Here is an 18,092-nt window from a genome sequence, read left to right on the forward strand (position 1 = left end):
AGTCTTGGCACCGAGTCCAAAGTGCTGGAACCCATCCCCGAAATTCTGGTAAGTGCTGTGCATCCCCTTCCCGAGGTGTTCCCAGCAGTGGGAGGGCAAGATCGGCTGGAGGAGCTCCTGGCACTCCACAATCTGCTCCCTGCCCATCCCACTGCCTGTCCTGCTCCCTCTCCCACCAGGGTGGCAGAACAATCCCCCCCTGAAAGGCAGAATCCTGCTCAACTCTCCAGGAATGGGCCACAGGAGCGGGGCAAGCCAAGAACTCGCATGGGGTGTCCCCAGGTACCCCCGAGCCCCTCAGCCCTGTCCCCCATTGGGGCTGTGCTGTGGGTGCATCAGGCAAAGCCAGAGGCTCTTGTGCTTTCCCAAATATCTGCACCAGCATCGTCCCCTCCAGCGAGGAGGTCACAAGCTGGGGCAGCTGGGGCACCTGCCAAGAGTGTGGCACATGGAGCACTGCAGGAGCCGTCCCCTAACCCTCCACAGCCCCACAACCTGGCCAAGGGGGCACAGAAGGGTTTGTTCAGACATGGGATGGTTTTGTGGGACCCTGGCACCCCAGCATGGTTCCTGCCAGGTCCCATCCCTGCCCCCTGCATGGCCCCAGCACCAGCCCCACACTGCCAGGACCCTGCACAGGGCAGGGTCTGTCCCCTGGCTGCCTCTTCCCACAGCTCCGGGGGCACAGGGCCAGCTGGCGGCATGGCTCCACAGCCCTCACCCCACGGAAAGTCAGGGGATTTCCAGGCTCTGGGAAGAAACAGGAAGCGTCAGTGGGTGACAGCAGCCGGGCACACCCCAATGTGGAGCTGCTCTGCAGCTGAGCCCATGGGATCAGGGCCCAAAAACTCACATCTTAGTCCCCATTTCCTGAGACTGAGTGTCTTACAGGGACCAGCTGCCCAGGAAGGGCTGTTCCTGGAGAAGCCAGGCTGTTTCCCAGGGACATTGCTCCTGTAAAGGGGCAAACAGACCAGCACGCAACTCAGCCATGTCCCCACATCTCCCACCAGTGCAGGCACAGGACAGCCCCAGTGCTCCCAGCTCAGCATCACTTCTGCTTCATTGCCTGTCTTGGGGTTTCCGTGCGAACTGGATCTGGGCTGGGGTGGGAGGAGGAAGAGATCCTGGTAAGGGAAATCTGGGTTTGGTGGTTCTAGGAGGAGGCTGATTCGGTGCTGGATGGATCCCTGTGTGTTCTCCCACTGTGCTTATTTGTTTGTATTTGTGTAACACCAAATAAAGAGCTGAGGGGGATTTAAAAGAAGGATCCCTGTTAGAAGGATGTTGGAAAATGTGGCAGGATTGCCTTGATTAATTACTATATGCAAATGAATGAAGGATGGGAGAAGGAGACTGTCACAGAACTTCCTGGTTCCCTCTTTGCCTCTGGCACACACCCAGTATTCCCAAGGACCCCGTGTTAATGTGGTTCCCATCTGCCAGTACTTCCCTTCTTGGGGATAAATCGGTTCCCTCTGGTTGCTGCTGTGCTGGTGTAAAAACAGACCCAATCCAGGAGGCTTTTGTGTGACCCCTCAGGATTTTGTTCCTACCCTGGGACTGCAAAGGTGGCATGAATTCAACGCAAGCAATGGAAAATTAAAAATATTAAAAGGCCCAGTGTGGGGAAAACGAGTGAGGAGCCTGAGATGGTCAGAGCAGGTCATTCTCCAGCCCTGTGATTCATTTAATTCCTACAGCAGGACTCGTGGCATGGGAGTGGGCAGGATCCTTGGGAGCTGCTCAGGGTTTGAGTGTTTCCAGCTCTCCTGTGTCTTCTGTGGGTTGAGCTGCTGCCCCGGTCCTGCAGGGAGAAAGAAGTGAGGCATTTCCTTTTCTTTTGAGAGGAAGAGGACTGGACATACTCCGCTCGGGCTGTGGAGACTGGTGGTGCCGATGCTGTGCGCAGCCAAGGCTGCTCCAGGACTTTGGTTTGCCTCCCATTTCCATCCCATCCCGAGATGGATGGAGGGATGGATGGGTGACGAAAGGCGAGCGCTCTGGATCCGCACCGATGCAAAGCCTGTGGGAACGGGCTGTGCCGGCACAGGAGCCCCCGGGCCGGGAGTGGGCCAGGACCCGCCGCTCCGGGGGCAGCGCCCGCTCCTCAACGAGGGCGAGGGGCCGGGCGGGGGGAGGCGGCCCCGGAGGCTCCCCCTGCCTCGGGGGTTCCTTCTGCCCCGGGCCTTTGCCGGTCTCCGGAGCCGCGGCCTCGCTGCCTGTTCATCACTCGGGGCCACCCTGGCGGCTTCCACCGAGACCGACTTCCGAGCCCTGCCTCTCCTGCTTCCCGCTCCGCGGCCTGGCCCGGTTGCCCCGGGCTCGGTTCTCCCGTTCCCCGCGGCCCCCGGGCCCGGTTCTCCCGGTCCCCGCGGCCCCCGGGCCCGGTTCTCCCGTTCCCCGCGGCCCCCGTTCTCCCGGTCCCCGCGGCCCCCGGGCCCGGTTCTCCCGTTCCCCGCGGCCCCCGTTCTCCCGGTCCCCGCGGCCCCCGGGCCCGGTTCTCCCGGTCCCCGCGGCCCCCGGCCCCGGTTCTCCCGGTCCCCGCGGCCCCCGGGCCCGGTTCTCCCGGTCCCCGCGGCCCCCGGGCTCGGTTCTCCCGTTGCCCGCGGCCCCGGTTCTCCCGTTCCCCGCGGCCCCCGGGCCCGGTTCTCCCGGTCCCCGCGGCCCCCGGGCTCGGTTCTCCCGTTGCCCGCGGCCCCGGTTCTCCCGTTCCCCGCGGCCCCCGGGCCCGGTTCTCCCGGTCCCCGCGGCCCACTCCCGGCTCTCGCTCGCTCGCCACCTCCCCTTTCCCCGGAAGCTCTGTGGCCCTTCCAACATGGCGGACCCGGAAGCGGCGCCGGGCGGCGGCGGCCGGGCGGGAGCCTGAGCCCCGGAGTCCCCGGGACCCCCCGGCACCCCGCGCGACCACCGGACACAGGTAAGGGCCGCCCGCTCGCTGCCCCCGGGGCCCGCGCCTTCCTCCTCCCGGCTCGATCTCTCCGTGGGCGGGGGCCGCGGGCCCGCTCGGGCCGGGCTGGGGGGTTCGGTGGGGACGTGGCCCCCGGGCGGGCCTGTCCCGGGAGCCGTCGGTCGGTGCCGCGGGGAGTCCGGGGGCTGCGGGGCTCGGGCCGGGCCCGGAGCAGCCTGTGGAGACGGCAGCGCCGGCCCCGCTCCCGCCGCGCTGTAGCCAGCCGTGTCCCCCACGCGTGTCCGTCCCGCGTGTGGAGCGGGGCCGGGGCGGCTCGGCGGGGACCGCTCGGGGCTGTGCCGGCGCCGGCAGCGCGTGTCTGCATCGGAGAGAGCCGGGGATGCTGCGGAGCCTCTGGAACTGCGATCCCAGCAAAGCCCGGAGCCCTCCAACCCTGTCCGAGCCGGGTCCGGATAGGGAATTGCCCCGGTACAGCCCGGGTGGCCACAGCCAGAGAACCCTCGTGTTTCTGACTCCCTCTTCAGCTGCTTTTCCACGGAGCGCTGTGAAAACTGCACAGCGATCACAGAATCATGGAATGGTTTGGGTTGGAAGGACCTCAAAGCTCATTCATTTCCACCTCCTGCCATGGTCAGGGACGCTCTCCACTATCCCAGGGTGCTCCAAGCCCTGTCCAACCTGCCCTTGGGTTCTGGGGTTCCAGCTTCCAGGGATGGGGCAGCCACAGCTTCTCTGGGCAACCTGTGCCAGAGCCTCAGCATCCTCACAGGGAAGGATTTCCGAATATCTGATCCAAACTTCCTCTCTGTCAGCGTGGAGCCATGAATCCATCATGCACCGAGCTTCTGCTGTGGTGCAGCCCGTACTGGTCCAACGTAGAGTCTCTGCAATACGGAACCAGTGCTGTCAGACCATTAACTGGGCTGATACCAGAGGCTTCACCTTATTAAATACTAGTGCCAGGTCTAAAACTCCTCAGAGGAACCGTAAATTCCAGTGTAAGGACTGTGGCTCCCCCTAAGCAGGCTTGATTTACAGTGAAAATGAGATGGGCTGGGCAGGGCAGGTCCTGCAGGTTTAGCACTGGCATCCCAAAGCTGGGATCCAAACCCCCGTAGGGTTTTTGGGTCCGTGCACTGGCCCTGGGGTGAGTCTGGAGGGCAGGAGGGTGTTGGCTGTGGTCGGCTGTGCCTCTTTGGGGCTGTTCCTGCTGCACATCATCCTCGTGTCATCCAAGCGTTGAGCTCGTCCTGAGCCATGCGGGAATGCATGGCCGAACCAAGAGCAGCTGGTGGTGGGAATGTTTAAGTGGAAAATGGTGTGCTAATATTGTTGCTGTGAGGTTGGGAGTGCTGCGTGTCCTGTGCAGCACTGCCAGGTTTTGCAGAGCTCCATAAGCCGCCAGCTGGAGCTTTTGGAAGCCTGAGCTCTGCTATGTCTGCCAAAAGCTCTTTACTTGATGAGGGGCTGTTTTTTGGATGTTTACACCCTCATTTTCCTAAAATAAGCCTGTACCTGTCTCGTTCAAATGTTGCAGGGAGGTCTCTGCACAGGAGCAAACCGTGCTGTGACTTGTCACCATGGGAGTCTGGATCCTTCAGGAAAGCCTTCCAGGCCTAACTGGGAGGTTTATACTCTCCTGAGACATTTTTCTGTTTAAAACTCTTAAGTCTTTTTTGGTTGCACAATCGAGGTCTGCACAAGTGTGGGTGTGATCAAAGGGAACACATGCCTCTCATGGAGCAGGTGCACGTTGAGTCTGCCTTAAGGCTGCCCTAATCTGTAGGGAAGTTGCCTTTGATGTCCTGAAGTGGTTTTTCTACCATGAGTGGCTGTGTGTGAAACAGAATGTTGGGACCTGCTCAGGTCCAGAGGGTTTCTCCCAGCTGTCTCTTGGGAGAGAAACTGGGGAAAAAGTGTAAAGAATTTGGGACCTGCATTTTCTTGGCTTCCGACCTTGCTTAGCCAAGTTCTCTGTGGAAGGGGAGCAGCCCCAGTGCTCTGAGTGCCCTGCTCAGGCTCTGCCTCTTGCTGGGGGGTGCCCAAAGCCCTGTTTTTGGGAATATTCCATGGACCCGGTGTCTGAGCCACTGCCTCAGCCCTAGCTCTGCCTTGCAGGGATGGGTTAGTGGTTTGGGAATGTTGGTGCTGGATGTGTGAGGGTGATGCTGGATGGATTTACACAGGAATGTGCCGAGTTCCTTGGCAGAGCCTGGGTGGTGTCTGGGAGGCATTTTTGCCCTGCCCAGAAATAGTCGTATGTGTTCTCCCAGGTGGAAAAGCAGGGATAGGTGGAATTCACCTGTGGGAGGCAGTTAATATTTTCTCCTAAAGGGGACTTTTCCCTCCAAAAAGATGTATTTGATTGGTTTTTCCTTGTATGGTCTGAGTGTCAGACGAGGAGCAACAAGTACTGCTTGAAGCATCAAGCTCTTCCCTGTAGAAATTCTGCTGTCCTTGGAGAGCAGGTTTGTTCTTTTGCCTGCACTGCCACAGCTCTTGCAAGAATCTCTGGAATGATCCAGATTTTACTTCCCTTTCCTTACAGACTAATTCCCACAATTAACTGGTCGCATGGATTGTTCCACGCTGCAGCTCTGCATTGACTTGTGGTGCCCAGGTGATGCCGGGATTTGCCCTGGAGCCTGGCAGTGCTGTGCCCAGCTCCAGGGCTGCAATGCTTGTGTCCCAGGAGCCTTTTCCATGCTCAAAGCATTCAGGAGATCAGGGTGGCTCCAAATGCTGGCTTAGGATGCCCTGAAGTGATTCCATTTTCATCACCCGTAATACGCGTTTTCCGCTCTGGTGTTCTCCTTTGTGTTGGTGACGGGACTGAGTCCTATTCCCATCTGCTTGTTTGGTCTAAACTTCCCAAAAATATGTCAAGGAGAAGCATGAAAGAGGAACTCGAAGGTGCCCGGGTGCTTGAGAAGTAAAACTGGCTGTTCAGAGTTCCGTAGGGTTGACTTCCCATTTCTTTGGGGCCGTTACATCCAGACTGTATCCCGCAGAATTCCCTCCAGCTGCAGCTTCGGTGGGTGCCCGTGCTGGGGGCTCATGAGTTGGTGGAACAACGTGGGGACACCTTGGGGCTCCACCTCTGCTCTGTAGGGGTGGGCAGAGTGAGGGGAACTGAACCCCGAGCAGGGGGAAGAACAGGATCACGTTCCCAAGGTGTTTTTGTTGTTCCCAGCACGTGGTAATTCATGACTAGCAGGTTTAGCTCCCGCTGCTCCAGGCATGTCTGTGGGTTTCTGGCTGTGTTCCTTTAACGGAGGCAATTCAAAATACACCAACAAAGGGTGGAACACAACAGGAGGAAGTGCTGGCTGCATTTACTGGGTTGTTTTCACCTCTCCTGATCGCGGTTATCAGTGATCCAAGCCCTTACTCCTAGCTCTGTCCATCCTGGTTACAGCACAGCAGTTCTTTGTGTGTTCCCGATCGGAATTTTCCTGCTGGAGCGCTAGTCTGAGAAATGCCTAAAAAGCTCAAGCTGTTAGAAGCTGAAAGTTGTGCTCTGTAACCTCTAGACATGATGAATTCCAGAGGAATTGCAGGCTGGAGCTGCCCCTTAGTCCCTGTGCTGACAGCAAACCTTTAAGCAAACTGTTTGGAATACTGAATCTGTTCTGGAGCTCAGTGATAGGATGAAATCACTCAGGGGCTTCGTCATCCTGTGCGGGAGCTGCTTTCACTTTCAAACCTGGGCTGCCCGGCCAGGAAGGAAAATGTCCAGTGGGATTCTTAGGGTCGTGCCCTCCCTCTGGATCTGGGGGATCGCTGCCCTTCCATAGCGCTGCTGCAGGGAAATGTGACTGAAGTGGCTGAAGCTGGGAGCAGTCTCTGTGTGCTGCTGCAGCTGCTGCGGGCTGGGCTTTCCTCTCCCAGCGCGAGTGCTGGGACCGGGAGCCTCGTCTCTGGGGATTTGCCATAACAGCGGAAGCTGCTGCTTGGTCGGAGTATGTTTGGTAAGAGAAGTGGTGGAAAAACACTTTAAAAGTTTGTTACAGCGGTTCCCTCACGCGTGTGGGCTTCTATGTTATCAGTGTTTAGTGTCACAGCAGCAGGATGGGATGTGGAAGTGGAAGCACTTTGGAGCTTGCTGATTTTTATGGTTTTCCGTGATGTGGCTGCCTGGAGGATGGCGGGATGGGCACAAACCAAGGGCTGTTCCCACTTCTCTGTTCTCGTGCCGGGTGTTGTCCTGCTGTCCTCAGGCTTGTGCAAGTCTCCGACTCTGGATTTAGTGAGTGTTTTATTTAGTTTTTTAATTGGAATTTGGGAGTGTAGACTGGACAGCAGCCCCTGGCGCACTGGAGTGTGAGTTCAGAGTACGAGCTGGGTCAGCCTCCATGTTCATCACCAGGAGCTCATTTTGCAGGACAAAGATTTGGCATGTGCAGGTTGGTTTTTGGGCTCTCCAGTAAGTGCTGGTGTCGCTCTCCTGGGGTGAGGAGTTCCCTCAGCATCCTCCAGGACTGAAGCATGGCTGGAATGGTGCCAGCTGTAGAGTAGTCTCTCGGTGCCTCTTTTCCCCCCGTTTTCAATGCTTGGGTGTATTTTGCACTTGCACTACAGCCCCCCACAAACCAAGGCCCAGAGCATTCCAGCTTTCTTGCTAAGCAGTTTTCCTTTGTTTTGCCAGTGGGGTGTGATCTGTACAGTTTTCCTAGGGAACTGGAGCTGCTTTAGAGGCAGCCTCTGCTCTGCAGGGTCCACCAGTGAGATCTGGTGGTGTGAGAAATGAGCTAATGCAGAGCAGGCACAGAGGGATACTGATATTGATTTTACCCTTCCTAAGTTCCTTTGGATATGTAAGTAAAGCTGTATATTTGCTATGGCTCTTACGGGAATCACTGCTGCTGATTTCCTCTCAAAAGCTGTTGCAAGTAGGGGAGAGGAAACAAAAAGAAAAGCAGCAAAACCCCTGAAGTCTGGTGTAAGGAAGAGTCACAGGGTTTTATAGACACAGAGCAGTTGGTGACATTGAGCTGGAGATCAGCAAACCTCAGCCCTGGCTTGGGTAAAGCTGAGCAGGAGTTGAAGGGAATCTTTGCAAAAGAGAAAAGGGTGACCTTCTCCCTTACAAGAAAACCAAAACCCAAATAATCCCTTTGGGAGCTCTACACAGCATTCCGTAGGTGGGATGTGACTGTTGAACTCTGCTTTTCACACAGAACATCCTTGGCACTTGAGGGCTTTGCCTGTGACTCCACCGTAGGATTGGTGTCCAGGCTCCGGGGTCCTGCCTTTGGGGTCTTGGCTGGTCCCTGCAGCCCCCACATGAGCCCTACCCAGAGGGCACTTGCTGGCACAGCTGTGGCACCACGGGAAGGCAGAAAGAGTCACTTTAATTTCACTTTCCATTGCAAATGCCGCAGTCATTTTGTCCACCGCGAGGTCACTTATTTTTAAAGGGCCTCGCAGTCAGAAATGACTTTTCAAAAATATTCCTTGTAGCAAATAGTGTCTCCTGAATGATCAGAGGTGGCTCTTTTAAATTACAGCTTTGGTCTGTGCTCTGTAGGTGTTGTGTGTGGCTGGATTGCTCCATCCAGAGGTTTTGGCCACTTTGATTTACTCAGCTTCTGGGGAGGGTCAGGGAAGGCAGGAAGAAGCAAAGAAAGATTCAGTGGAAGTAAAGACTTGGCGGATGCTTTTCTCTGCTCCTCTGGTTGTATAGGTTGCTTTCACCATCTCTTTTTTACTTTAATCCATTAAATCCAGTTGGAAATTGGTTTCCTGTGGGATTGTGGAGAATTTAGAAGAAAATTAATCAGTTTGGAGGTTTTGACTGAGAAGCTGCACTGGAGGCAGGGTCTTACTGTGGGGTTAATCCTGCCAGGACAAAGCTCCTGCATTGGATGCCTTTCTTCTGGCAAAAGGGAAAGTGCCAGAAGCTGATAAATTAAGAATTTGTGGCATTAATACTATTAATTTCAAATGAGTAGCAAGGTATTTTTGGGTTTGACTGGGGTGGGAAGGGTCTTGGTGCACAGAAACATCTGCCTTGGAGCTGGGGAGACCCCAGTGTGCCACGGAGTGGGAGATGAGGGTTCACTGCTGGCTCAGCAGTGTCTCATCTCCAGAGCACATTTTCAGGAAGACAGGCAGTTTGGGGGAATTGATTACTGTGAGTTTACGCACGAGTGCAGAGTCTTCTTGTACATTAGATAAGTAAAATCCTCAGGCTGAGCCCAGCTGTGCGTACAGCAGCCCAGATGATCTTAGGGACCTGCGGGGCTCCTTCGGTGTGAAAGGCAGGAGGGGTGTGTTCCAGTTCCAACCTGGGTGAATTCCAGGTGTGGTGGTAATGGAGAGCTCTGTTTCCCATAAAACCCTCTCTTTTCTGAAGAGGCAGCAGCAGGCTGGTGGCTGTTTGCTCATCTCTAAGCTATGTTTAAGTTTACAAGTGGGCCTTTTTCCCCACCTCCCCTTTCGTAAAACCTAAACGTGCCTTTCTTTCCCAGCCCAGGACATGGTGCAGGTTGAAGAGCACAGTTAAAGGCGCTCCCACCACTCACTCCACAGCGTGTCCCACCCTCCCGAGGACTCCATGAGGCAGGACACGGGCTGATGCTCTCACCCTGCCATGGATGGGGGGAACAGCTTCCCGCAGCACCAGCAGCCGGGCGATGCCGTCCGCGGCATCCCCGGCCTCCGCTCCCAGCTCGTCGTGCCGGATGTGGAGGTGAGGCCCTGCAGATCCTGGGGAGGGGGAGGCTGTGCCCAGGAGGGGTCTGGGCAGAGCAGTCTGGCCTGGTAGATCCTGGGAGTCCTGGTCTGTGTTTACAGCAGCAATTTCCAGACTTCCCAGGCAGCTGTGCAGGGGGCTGCAGGATTGAAGTGAGGAGGGAAAAGCAAGGCTGTGATTAAAACAATGCCTCTCTGAAAGCTGCTGGCTGCCAGCTCCTTGAGGAAGGACTGAAGAGACTGAGAGAATCTGCCCAGGATTGCAGACCGTGTTCCTACCCCAGCACATCTCTTCTAGACGTGTAAATCTGTGCCCAGGTCCAGCTGTCTGTTTCCAGAGCAGCAGAGATAAATAAGTTGCACTTGACCTGATATAGCTGCTAAAACCAGACCAGGTCCCTGATGCATTTGTCCAACAGGGCAAAAAGCAATCCCTGTCCCAAAATAGCTGACGTGTTCCTGGAGTTTTCTCTTTCTGTTTCAAACTCTGGAATGTGTCACATGCAGGGACACAGAGGTTCAAGCGAGGCCCAAGTTCCTTTTGCTTCAAGTACAAGGTTTCATTGCTTTGGGCACAAAAAGAACAGGATAAAGGCTGCTGGAGCTGAGTAAGGAGATACTGTGTTCTCTCCCTGATTTTATTGGTATGAGCTGAGCTAAGACCTTGCAGTCTCCTAATTGGAGACAGTTCATGGAAGTGGGAAGACAAAAGGCACAAAAGGACATTTTTGGGTGTGACCTCTGCTGGCCAATTTCAGGTTATTGGGTTGGTGCTGACACCCCACAGAGACTGAATCATAGTCTCATGGAATCACTGAGGTTGGAAAGGACATTCAAGGTCATCAAGTTCAATCTGTGACTGATTCCCACCTTGTGGGAGTCAGAGCATTGAGTGCCACATCCAGTCCTTCCTTGGACACCTCCAGGGATGGGGACTCCACCACCTCCCTGGGCAGCCCCTGACAATGCCTGACCACCCTTTCCACAAATAAATTCCTCCTGATGTCCAGCTTGAACATCCGTGGCACCGCTTGATGCCTTTTCCTCTTGTCCCTTCAGAGTGTCCAGTGAAAGGGCTGGGGAAGGGCACTGACCCTGGTGACCATCTGGGGACAGTGGTAGGGGAGTAGGTTCCAAAGCTGAAACTGGAGTCCTGCTCGAGAGACAAGGAGCCACCTCTGTCTCTGGGAAGCACAGAGGGAGGGAAGCCGTGGGCCTGCCCTCGTCTCTGCAGCCCCAGGTAATGGTCCCAGGCCTCTGCTGCTCTAACTCTTGTGCCTTCTGGTTGCAGAATTCCATGCTGGCCGCCGACTCATGGAGTAGCTGCTACCCAGTCTCTTTCCCAACCTCATCTTTCCCAAGTGAAAACCAGTGAGTGCTGTTCTCCTTTGTCTAATCCCCTCTGCTCTTGCACACCCTGTGATTCAACTGTTTCTTTGCTGCTTTCCATGTTTACTTTATTTCACGATCTGATGGGGAAATAATTGCATCACACACTGATCTTGTGGCATTTCAGACACTGCTGCAGCTTGGGAACAGCAGCAAACAGCTTTTTTATTTTAAAAATGGAAAAAACCTTTGTTTTTTGTTAAACCTGGAGGCTGCAGTAAGGGAGAAACAGCTTTGGTTTAGCCTGGATTTGTACCACTAATGGAATTCTTAACAGATCCAACTGAGCAAACACTGGGCAGCCTCTAGCTTTGCACAGATGTGGAGGAAGATGTTACCTATAGCAGGTATTAGGTTTTGGGTCACGTTAAAATCCTTTGCCATGTCACTGGAAGTGAATGACGCTAACAGCCATGTCATGTTCTGTACTGAAAAAATTTGTTTTCCATTTTCCCTTTACAATGAACCTTCATCCTGGATCACAAGGTGGGATATGACAAATATTTGGACAACATAAAGTGGCCTTGTGCCATCACTGAGTGACTTGGATGGGGACTCTAGTAGGGCTAGGGATTTGGAGGCTGATCCATGGCTTCTTTGGTCTCTGTGAATCCAGGGAATGACACGGATACACAGGATGTGTTCTTTATGTAGGTCAGAGGTGGGAGGAAGGAGAACTGAAAGAAGCAGAATTTGACATCCTGAGCTAACAACTATGTTCCAGGTGCCTGGCATTCAACTGGGGATTTAATGTAACCTCCCTCCTAAAGGGATTTTGGCATCTTCATGGTGGGATCCCTCCCTGTGAGGGTGCGAGTTCCAGGCAGATAGGATCAGTGAGGATCAGCCCCTCTGTCAGGGGGATGAGGGGACTCATGTCCCTGTGGTGCTCCTGCTGCCCCGGTGGCCCCGGTCTCCTCTGGCCACAGCAGGAGCTGCCCGGCAGCACGGGGTGGATGGACAGGGCAGTTCCCCATGAGAGGGCACCAGAAGCTGCCCCACGGGTGCTGAGGGAGCTGGGCTGTGCCAGCTCCTCCCCACAGAAGAGCAGGAGATTTCTCAGATCCGTTCAGGCCCTTTGCTCTTGGCCAGCCTGGCTGATTGGAAGGGGCTGTGCTTTTTGAGCAGGATTCCTGTAAATTACATGTTGTGAATCCTCCAGAGAGCTATAACAGAATTTCTGTTTTGCTGCATTGAACCACAAGATTAGATTGTGTTTATCTATTGCGTTGGGTTTTGGTTTTTTTTTTTTTCTCTTGACCATTTGTTCTGGTTTTGCCCCTCACTCTCTTCCTGCTCGGTGCCGCTCGTACCAGCGCTGCCGGGAACATTACGGCCCGATCCTGCAAGGACATGCCTGTGTCAGACACAAACCTGGACTTGCTGCCTTTGCTGGAGTTACTTCTGGAAATGAGGCCCATTGTAGTAATGATTTGCTAGGGAATGATGTAGCCAGGGCTACACCTTTAACTTCCTGTTCTTCATACCCTAGGAGGTGTAAAAATCACCTTTCAGGTGAGATCTTCCATATCTACATTTCACATTAAAAACAAAGTCTGTGCTTTTTGTATTTGAAAATGGCACTGACTCTGTTTTAGGTGGATTTAGAGCGAGGGGGTTACAGGTAGGAAACCTGGAAGGAATGGAAACATTGAAAAGTGGGGTTTTAAAGGCAGTTGTAATTGTAGCCCATGCTGTAACACGGAAGAATGCAGCTGGCATTAGAGGTGGTGCACGTATTTCTTCAGGATCATTGCAGAGAAATCTCATTTGCAAGTGGCTGTGTTTGGACAGGGCTTATTCTCATAGCAACACCTTTTTATCCTGAAGCAGGTTTTTCCTGTTTCCTTTCAGGAGTTCACTTTCATGCTAGGGAATTTCTTTAGAAGACCCCAAACGCGGCCTCTTGGGTTCAGATTTTCTTAACCTGACAAATGTCAACAGTGTATTAAACCTCCTTGAAAGAACCAGGGAGGTTCAGAGCTCTGAAGAGCAGCAGCTCAGCTCTTTTCTGAGGAAATTATCCCTGCAGAGCTCAGCTTCCCTTGCTGCTGGAGGCTCAGCACATTCCTGGCTGGGGGGCGGATCTGGGGCAGCCCAGTTGTTCCCTTGGATGAGGTCACACAGCTGCAGCAAAGCTTTGTCCCCAGTTTACACGACCCCTTTTCTTGCTGTTTTTATGCCCTTTTCCACCTTTGCATGGAGCATTGCTTGCTGAAATAGTAAAGCAGGCTCTGAAAAACATGGATTTTTGTCTGATGAGGAAGGAAAGTGCCAGGCTAGTGCCGAGGCAGCCCGCAGCTTCCCAGCTCTCCCTGATCTTCCACTGGCTTGAGATGAGAAGTTTGCATCTCTGAGTGGAGGACAGAGAATGGAGCCTGGCCAAAAAACACATGGGAGGTCTCAGAAAAGTGGCACTGTGGGCCCAGAAGGGCTTTGGATGCATTGGGTCACGGATGAGCAGCCGGAATGCAGTGGAATTGCAACGGAGCATTCCTCTTTGGGCAGCTGGTGTGATTAAACCAGCATAAATTTCCTTTCTGGAACAGTTTTTGGTTGTCCAGTGAATCCCCTCAGTATCTGAGGGAAGCTGCTGACCCACGGTAGCGTCCGTGGAGCAGTTTACCAGGAACTAAGCCCTGGAGAGGCTGAGCAGGTGGGGACAGGGCAGTTTGCTGCGGGCTGTGTTCGTACCTCAGCTGTGACAGGGTCACTGACCTGATTCTTCCAGTTAAAGCGTTTTTGTCAGTTTATTTCAAGCGAACTTATCAATGGCTCTGTGCCAGCCCTGCAAATGAGAGGAAACAGCGTTGAGTTTTGAGTCAAGGGAAGGTAAAGCCCAGCTCCAAAGGTACTGAAGGGAGTTTGGGGCTTTCCAAGGAGGATCTCGGCGCAGTGCCTGGAGCTGCTGTGGGCTCTCCCTGCAAACTGCAGGAACCAAGTGCATCTCACATGGGCAGATTGGAAGACAAAGATTAAGGGTAAGAAAATATCAAGCAGAGCTGGTCATTCCACAGTAGGCCAGGGAGGTTGGAGCTCTCTTGCTCTCTTTCTCATTACCTTGACTGACCCTTGTCCAGGCCACAAAGTGCCAGGGGAACAGGAGCGGGTGTTCACTTTTCCAGTAAAAATAGTTTTCCTATTCCTTGATTAGTTCCTTGATGCTGGCCAAGCTGTGTCCTCGTGTGAGAGACGGCGAGACCACAGCAGCCTTGGCTTGAAAGCCTTTTAAACCAGCCTTTTCCTGTGTGGAAATACATTTATTCCCAGAATTTATGCCCAGGTTTTAATTTCCTTGGATGGATTACGAAGAGCCAGCAATCAGGGCTGGACTGTGGGAGCTGGGATGTGCAGGTTGTGTTCACACAGGGTCTTAGGTGTCTCTGCAGCAGGTAAAGCCGTGGCAACACAGAAAAGAAAAAAAAAGGAAAGGAGGAAGGAGCTGTTAGTTTTTGAGGGTTTTGTCTTTAGTGATGGGAAATGAGCAGGAAAAATGTATTTATCGGAGGAGATAACGGTGTTTGCACATAAATCCACAGGTGAATGTTCACCGAGTGTGTTAACAAGCTGCTGGCCACACATGGCACCTTAATTGCTTCATAATCCTTTGTCAGCTTGGCATTCCCAGCTCCTGGGCAGGAGTTCTCTTCAAACTCTGTTTCTCCCTCTCCCAGCGCCCTGTTCAAGTTTCTGGCTGTGGGTTCTTTGGGCATCAGGGAGAACGCCCAGCTCCCCACAAGAGGAAACCATCCAGCCAGGGTGGATGTCCCGTGGCTCCAGTGCTGAGGGTGTCGTGGCAATCGCCCAAGCAGGAGCACGGCCCCTTACGGGAAGGATTACGAAGCACATTCTTTGCTCCTGCAGGAGAGGGAAAGGGCTTGTGCAAACCAGGAGGTGGCGTGGAGCAGAGGCTAGGGGCTGCTCCTGGGCAGGAGGAAGGAAATTGGCTGCTCTTGTGCAGTTTTTGCCCCTGGCTGCCTGGAGGAAACGGATGCAGGGTGCAGGGAGCAGGAGGAAGCTGGCATGGCCCTGCCCAGGTGGAGCAGGCAGGATCTTTGCTTTGCTCCCTTGTTAGCTGAGCACAGATCTTGCTTTTTAACTCACACCAGTCACATCCCTAGTTCCTCTCTCTGGGTAACAGCTCTGTCTGTGTTTCCCAGTCACCAACCCCTCCATTCTGACCTGCCTTTGGGGTCTGTGAGTGGTGAACCCCCTGTCCAGGTGGGTTAACAGGGGTGTTTCCCTGTCAGAGCTGATTTGTGGGGCTGTTTGGGGGTTTTGTGGCCTAAACTGGCATTCAGGTGTGATGTTTCCCTGCAGCTCATGTCCTTACGTAGTGTGACTGGCAGGTCCACCACACCCATCATGCTGGGATGTCCCAGGGCTTCATTCTGCTTTGTCATCAGGGCTGAAATATTGGGTACTGCAGACCATGGTTATCTATTAAGTCCTTCCTGGTCTACCCAAATTGTCAAGAATTACATTCTTAATTCAGTGTTTTTATACTGCTGTAAGTTCTTAAACTGCTGAGTTTGGGAAGTGGGATAGAACTGGTAGAGCAATTATTTTGCCATCTCTCTTCCGGATAATATCCAATAATATCCCTCTCCTATATGTGACATCCTGAAGTTTCAGCTTCACTGCTGTCAGAGGCTGAAGTGACCTGAGAAGTGCTGCGGACTGACAGGGAGTAACTGCTTTTCCCATTTCCTTACAGGCAATATTTTAGCCCCCCTCAGGATTTTTATATGGATTCCATCAGCAGACCACATTTCTTTGATACAAACTATGCAGCTGTGGACCCCACTGACTTCTTACCAAAAAATGGGGATTTTCCTCAGGTAAGTGCAGAGTTCCTGATGTCTTTGGGGAAAAATGGTGCTTTGGAGTGCTGGGGATTGCTTTTCAGTGTTGCCTTACTTAGGGAAAATGAAGAGATGGGTGATAAATTTGTCCAGCCCCAGAGAGGAATTGTGTGCAGTTGGGATCAGTCCTCTGACACCAGGAATTTGAAATGTGTCCGTGGTTTGGTAGGAGCTTCTCTGTGGTAAAACAGCTTCTGTCTTTTAAAGGGGTGTTTGGCATAAACACTGGTGGTGCTGGGAGGGTCCTGGCTGCAGGAGGGTCCCAGAGTGTGAACTGAACACGCTTCAGACTCTTTGGTTATTTCCCTCCCAAAATGCTCTTGTGCTGCATGTTCTTCCTCGCTGGTTACAAGTGGTGGATTCCTGAATAGTGAATATTTAGGGATTACATCAACTCGGTGCCCAGCATTCCAAGAGTGGAGTCAGGTCAGTTTTTGCAGAACTGAAGTGTGGGAGGAATGAACAGTGACCCCGAGTCGCTCGGCGTCTCTGGGAACCCAGACCTCCCTCACCTTGGGGATCTCTCTGGGTGGGAAGGAGCTCTTTCCATGGAGGTTTTGGAACATTGCACTGGCTTTTGGCAACATCTTACGGTAAGATTAGTCAGTAAAAATTGCAAGTAGTTGATATGAGAGAGCTGGCTTTGGAGTAAAGAAGGGACAGGCTATATCCTTTCTAGGAATTAATACAGGCATTGGTGTCTGCCGGTGTATGTGTTAATTCCCCCCTCGTTGTGTTTTTGGATTCTTGGCATGGCTAAAGAGTGGTTTTACCCCTCCTCGGGGCTCTGATTTCTGCAGGTTTGGATGTGCAGGTGCTGGGGATTTGTGCTTTTTGGGGTGGCCACTGGTATGGTCCCCCCATCCAGCTCCCCGTGCTTTACGTCAGGGACCTACCTGGGCAGCCACTGGGCAGCTGCTGGTCAGGGTTTTCTGCCTGGATTAAACCAGATAAATAATTGAATCACAGGAGCATTGATCTCTGCCTCCTGCAGAATTAATTGTGGGAGGAACGAGGCAGAAAGGTGATCTCATCAACTTGTGAGACCATTTACCGGGCTGTGATGGGAAGGGGAGAAGGGTCCCTGCCATAGGTCTCACCTCCAGGTCTGGTGGGGTTTGGCTGATGGGTTCAATGGGAAAAGGGCTTAATTATTTCTTTAACTTATGTATTTTCTAGTATCTCGGTGGTCAGTCAGCTTCCTTCCCTGCTGCATCACAGAAATTGATCTCAGCCAACTTGGAGGAGCAGATTTTTGGAGGTTCTCTGTGAAAGGAGATGCTTTGTGTTGGCTGGGTGAGAAAAGAGCAGGAAGCTCTGAGACAAAGCAAGTATGAATGACCTCAAATGATTCCCAAAGCAAGAAATAATTCTTGTGCTGCTCTCATCCTTTGGGAGAGGTAGCCATGGATGGGAGTGAGTTGATTTTAGGCAAACGGGCTTTTGTTTGGACTCTTCCTTTCTGTAGTGAGACCGCACCTATTGCAGTGTGCCTGCAGGTGTTCTGCCCCCAGTATGGACACAGCAAAGTGTCCTCTGAACCTAGCACAGACAAACCAATTCCTTCACAGGGGCATTGTATTACCAGGTAGTGCCATGTGCTCCCACGAGGAGCAGAGCAGCTTTATGGTGCTCTCCTGTCCTGTTCCATGGTTTGTCCATGAGCCAATGCTGTGGTCCCTGGAGATTCCACAGGTAACAGGGTAGTGATGTGTCACCCTGTGCGTGCTGAAACTGAGGAACAGTGGATTGGGCTTTGTTGGAGCTCTGTTTTCCAAGCTGAAGTTCCCTGCTGGAGTTGGTACCTCTGAGGGCTAGGGTGTGTCTGGAGTTCTCTGGAGCCAAGGGACAGTGCTTGGTTATTTCACCTGTGGGGCTGTCTCTGGAAGAGAAATTTCAGGCTCCAGTCATCTTAACAGCTCATTCTGCAGTATGGAGCCAGGTCAGCATTCTTGAACACTCAGCTTTGAACTTCCAAGCACCCTACATGGTCTCTCCTGGTGCTTGCTCGGAGCAGGATGCACTAAGCACTGACATGGAAGCCATGGATAAACCCCAGGGGTCTCTGAGCTGTCAGGCATTGCTCATCCAGAGAAAAGCTGCAGATCTCCTCACAGGAGTCAGAGTTGGAGCCTGGCTCTGGTGGAGCAGCAGGTCTTGAACTGAAGACAGTGGCATCAGTCTGGAGCCATCTGGGAGTTTCCTCAAGCTTTTTCAGCAATGTTTTCCAC

At 53.3% G+C, this 18,092-nt stretch overlaps 2 protein-coding genes across 3 annotated transcripts in view; both read left to right on the plus strand.

The window, feature by feature from the left end:
• Window positions 1–912, plus strand: part of CBARP (CACN subunit beta associated regulatory protein) — a 41,951-nt gene extending 41,039 nt beyond the window's left edge. The window contains exon 11 of the transcript XR_010993799.1: window positions 899–912. The gene's annotated coding sequence lies outside the window, so the exon portion shown is untranslated. The remainder of the gene's footprint in view (window positions 1–898) is intronic.
• Window positions 913–2,902: 1,990 nt separating this feature from the next.
• The window catches only part of SBNO2 (strawberry notch homolog 2), a 46,943-nt gene continuing 31,753 nt past the window's right edge, over window positions 2,903–18,092 (plus strand). The window contains exons 1-4 of one of the 2 annotated variants that reach the window (XM_068173693.1): window positions 2,903–2,920; window positions 9,385–9,605; window positions 10,899–10,978; window positions 15,714–15,837. In XM_068173693.1, the coding sequence (XP_068029794.1) occupies window positions 9,507–9,605; window positions 10,899–10,978; window positions 15,714–15,837 (303 nt within the window). In that variant the 5' untranslated portion in view covers window positions 2,903–2,920; window positions 9,385–9,506. Of the gene's footprint in view, window positions 2,921–6,778; window positions 6,883–9,384; window positions 9,606–10,898; window positions 10,979–15,713; window positions 15,838–18,092 lie in introns of those variants that run through there. The other variant, XM_068173692.1, reaches the window with a different exon arrangement.

The sequence above is a fragment of the Anomalospiza imberbis genome, chromosome 27, assembly GCF_031753505.1.
Source record: "Anomalospiza imberbis isolate Cuckoo-Finch-1a 21T00152 chromosome 27, ASM3175350v1, whole genome shotgun sequence".
Classification (NCBI taxonomy): Eukaryota; Metazoa; Chordata; class Aves; order Passeriformes; family Viduidae; genus Anomalospiza; species Anomalospiza imberbis.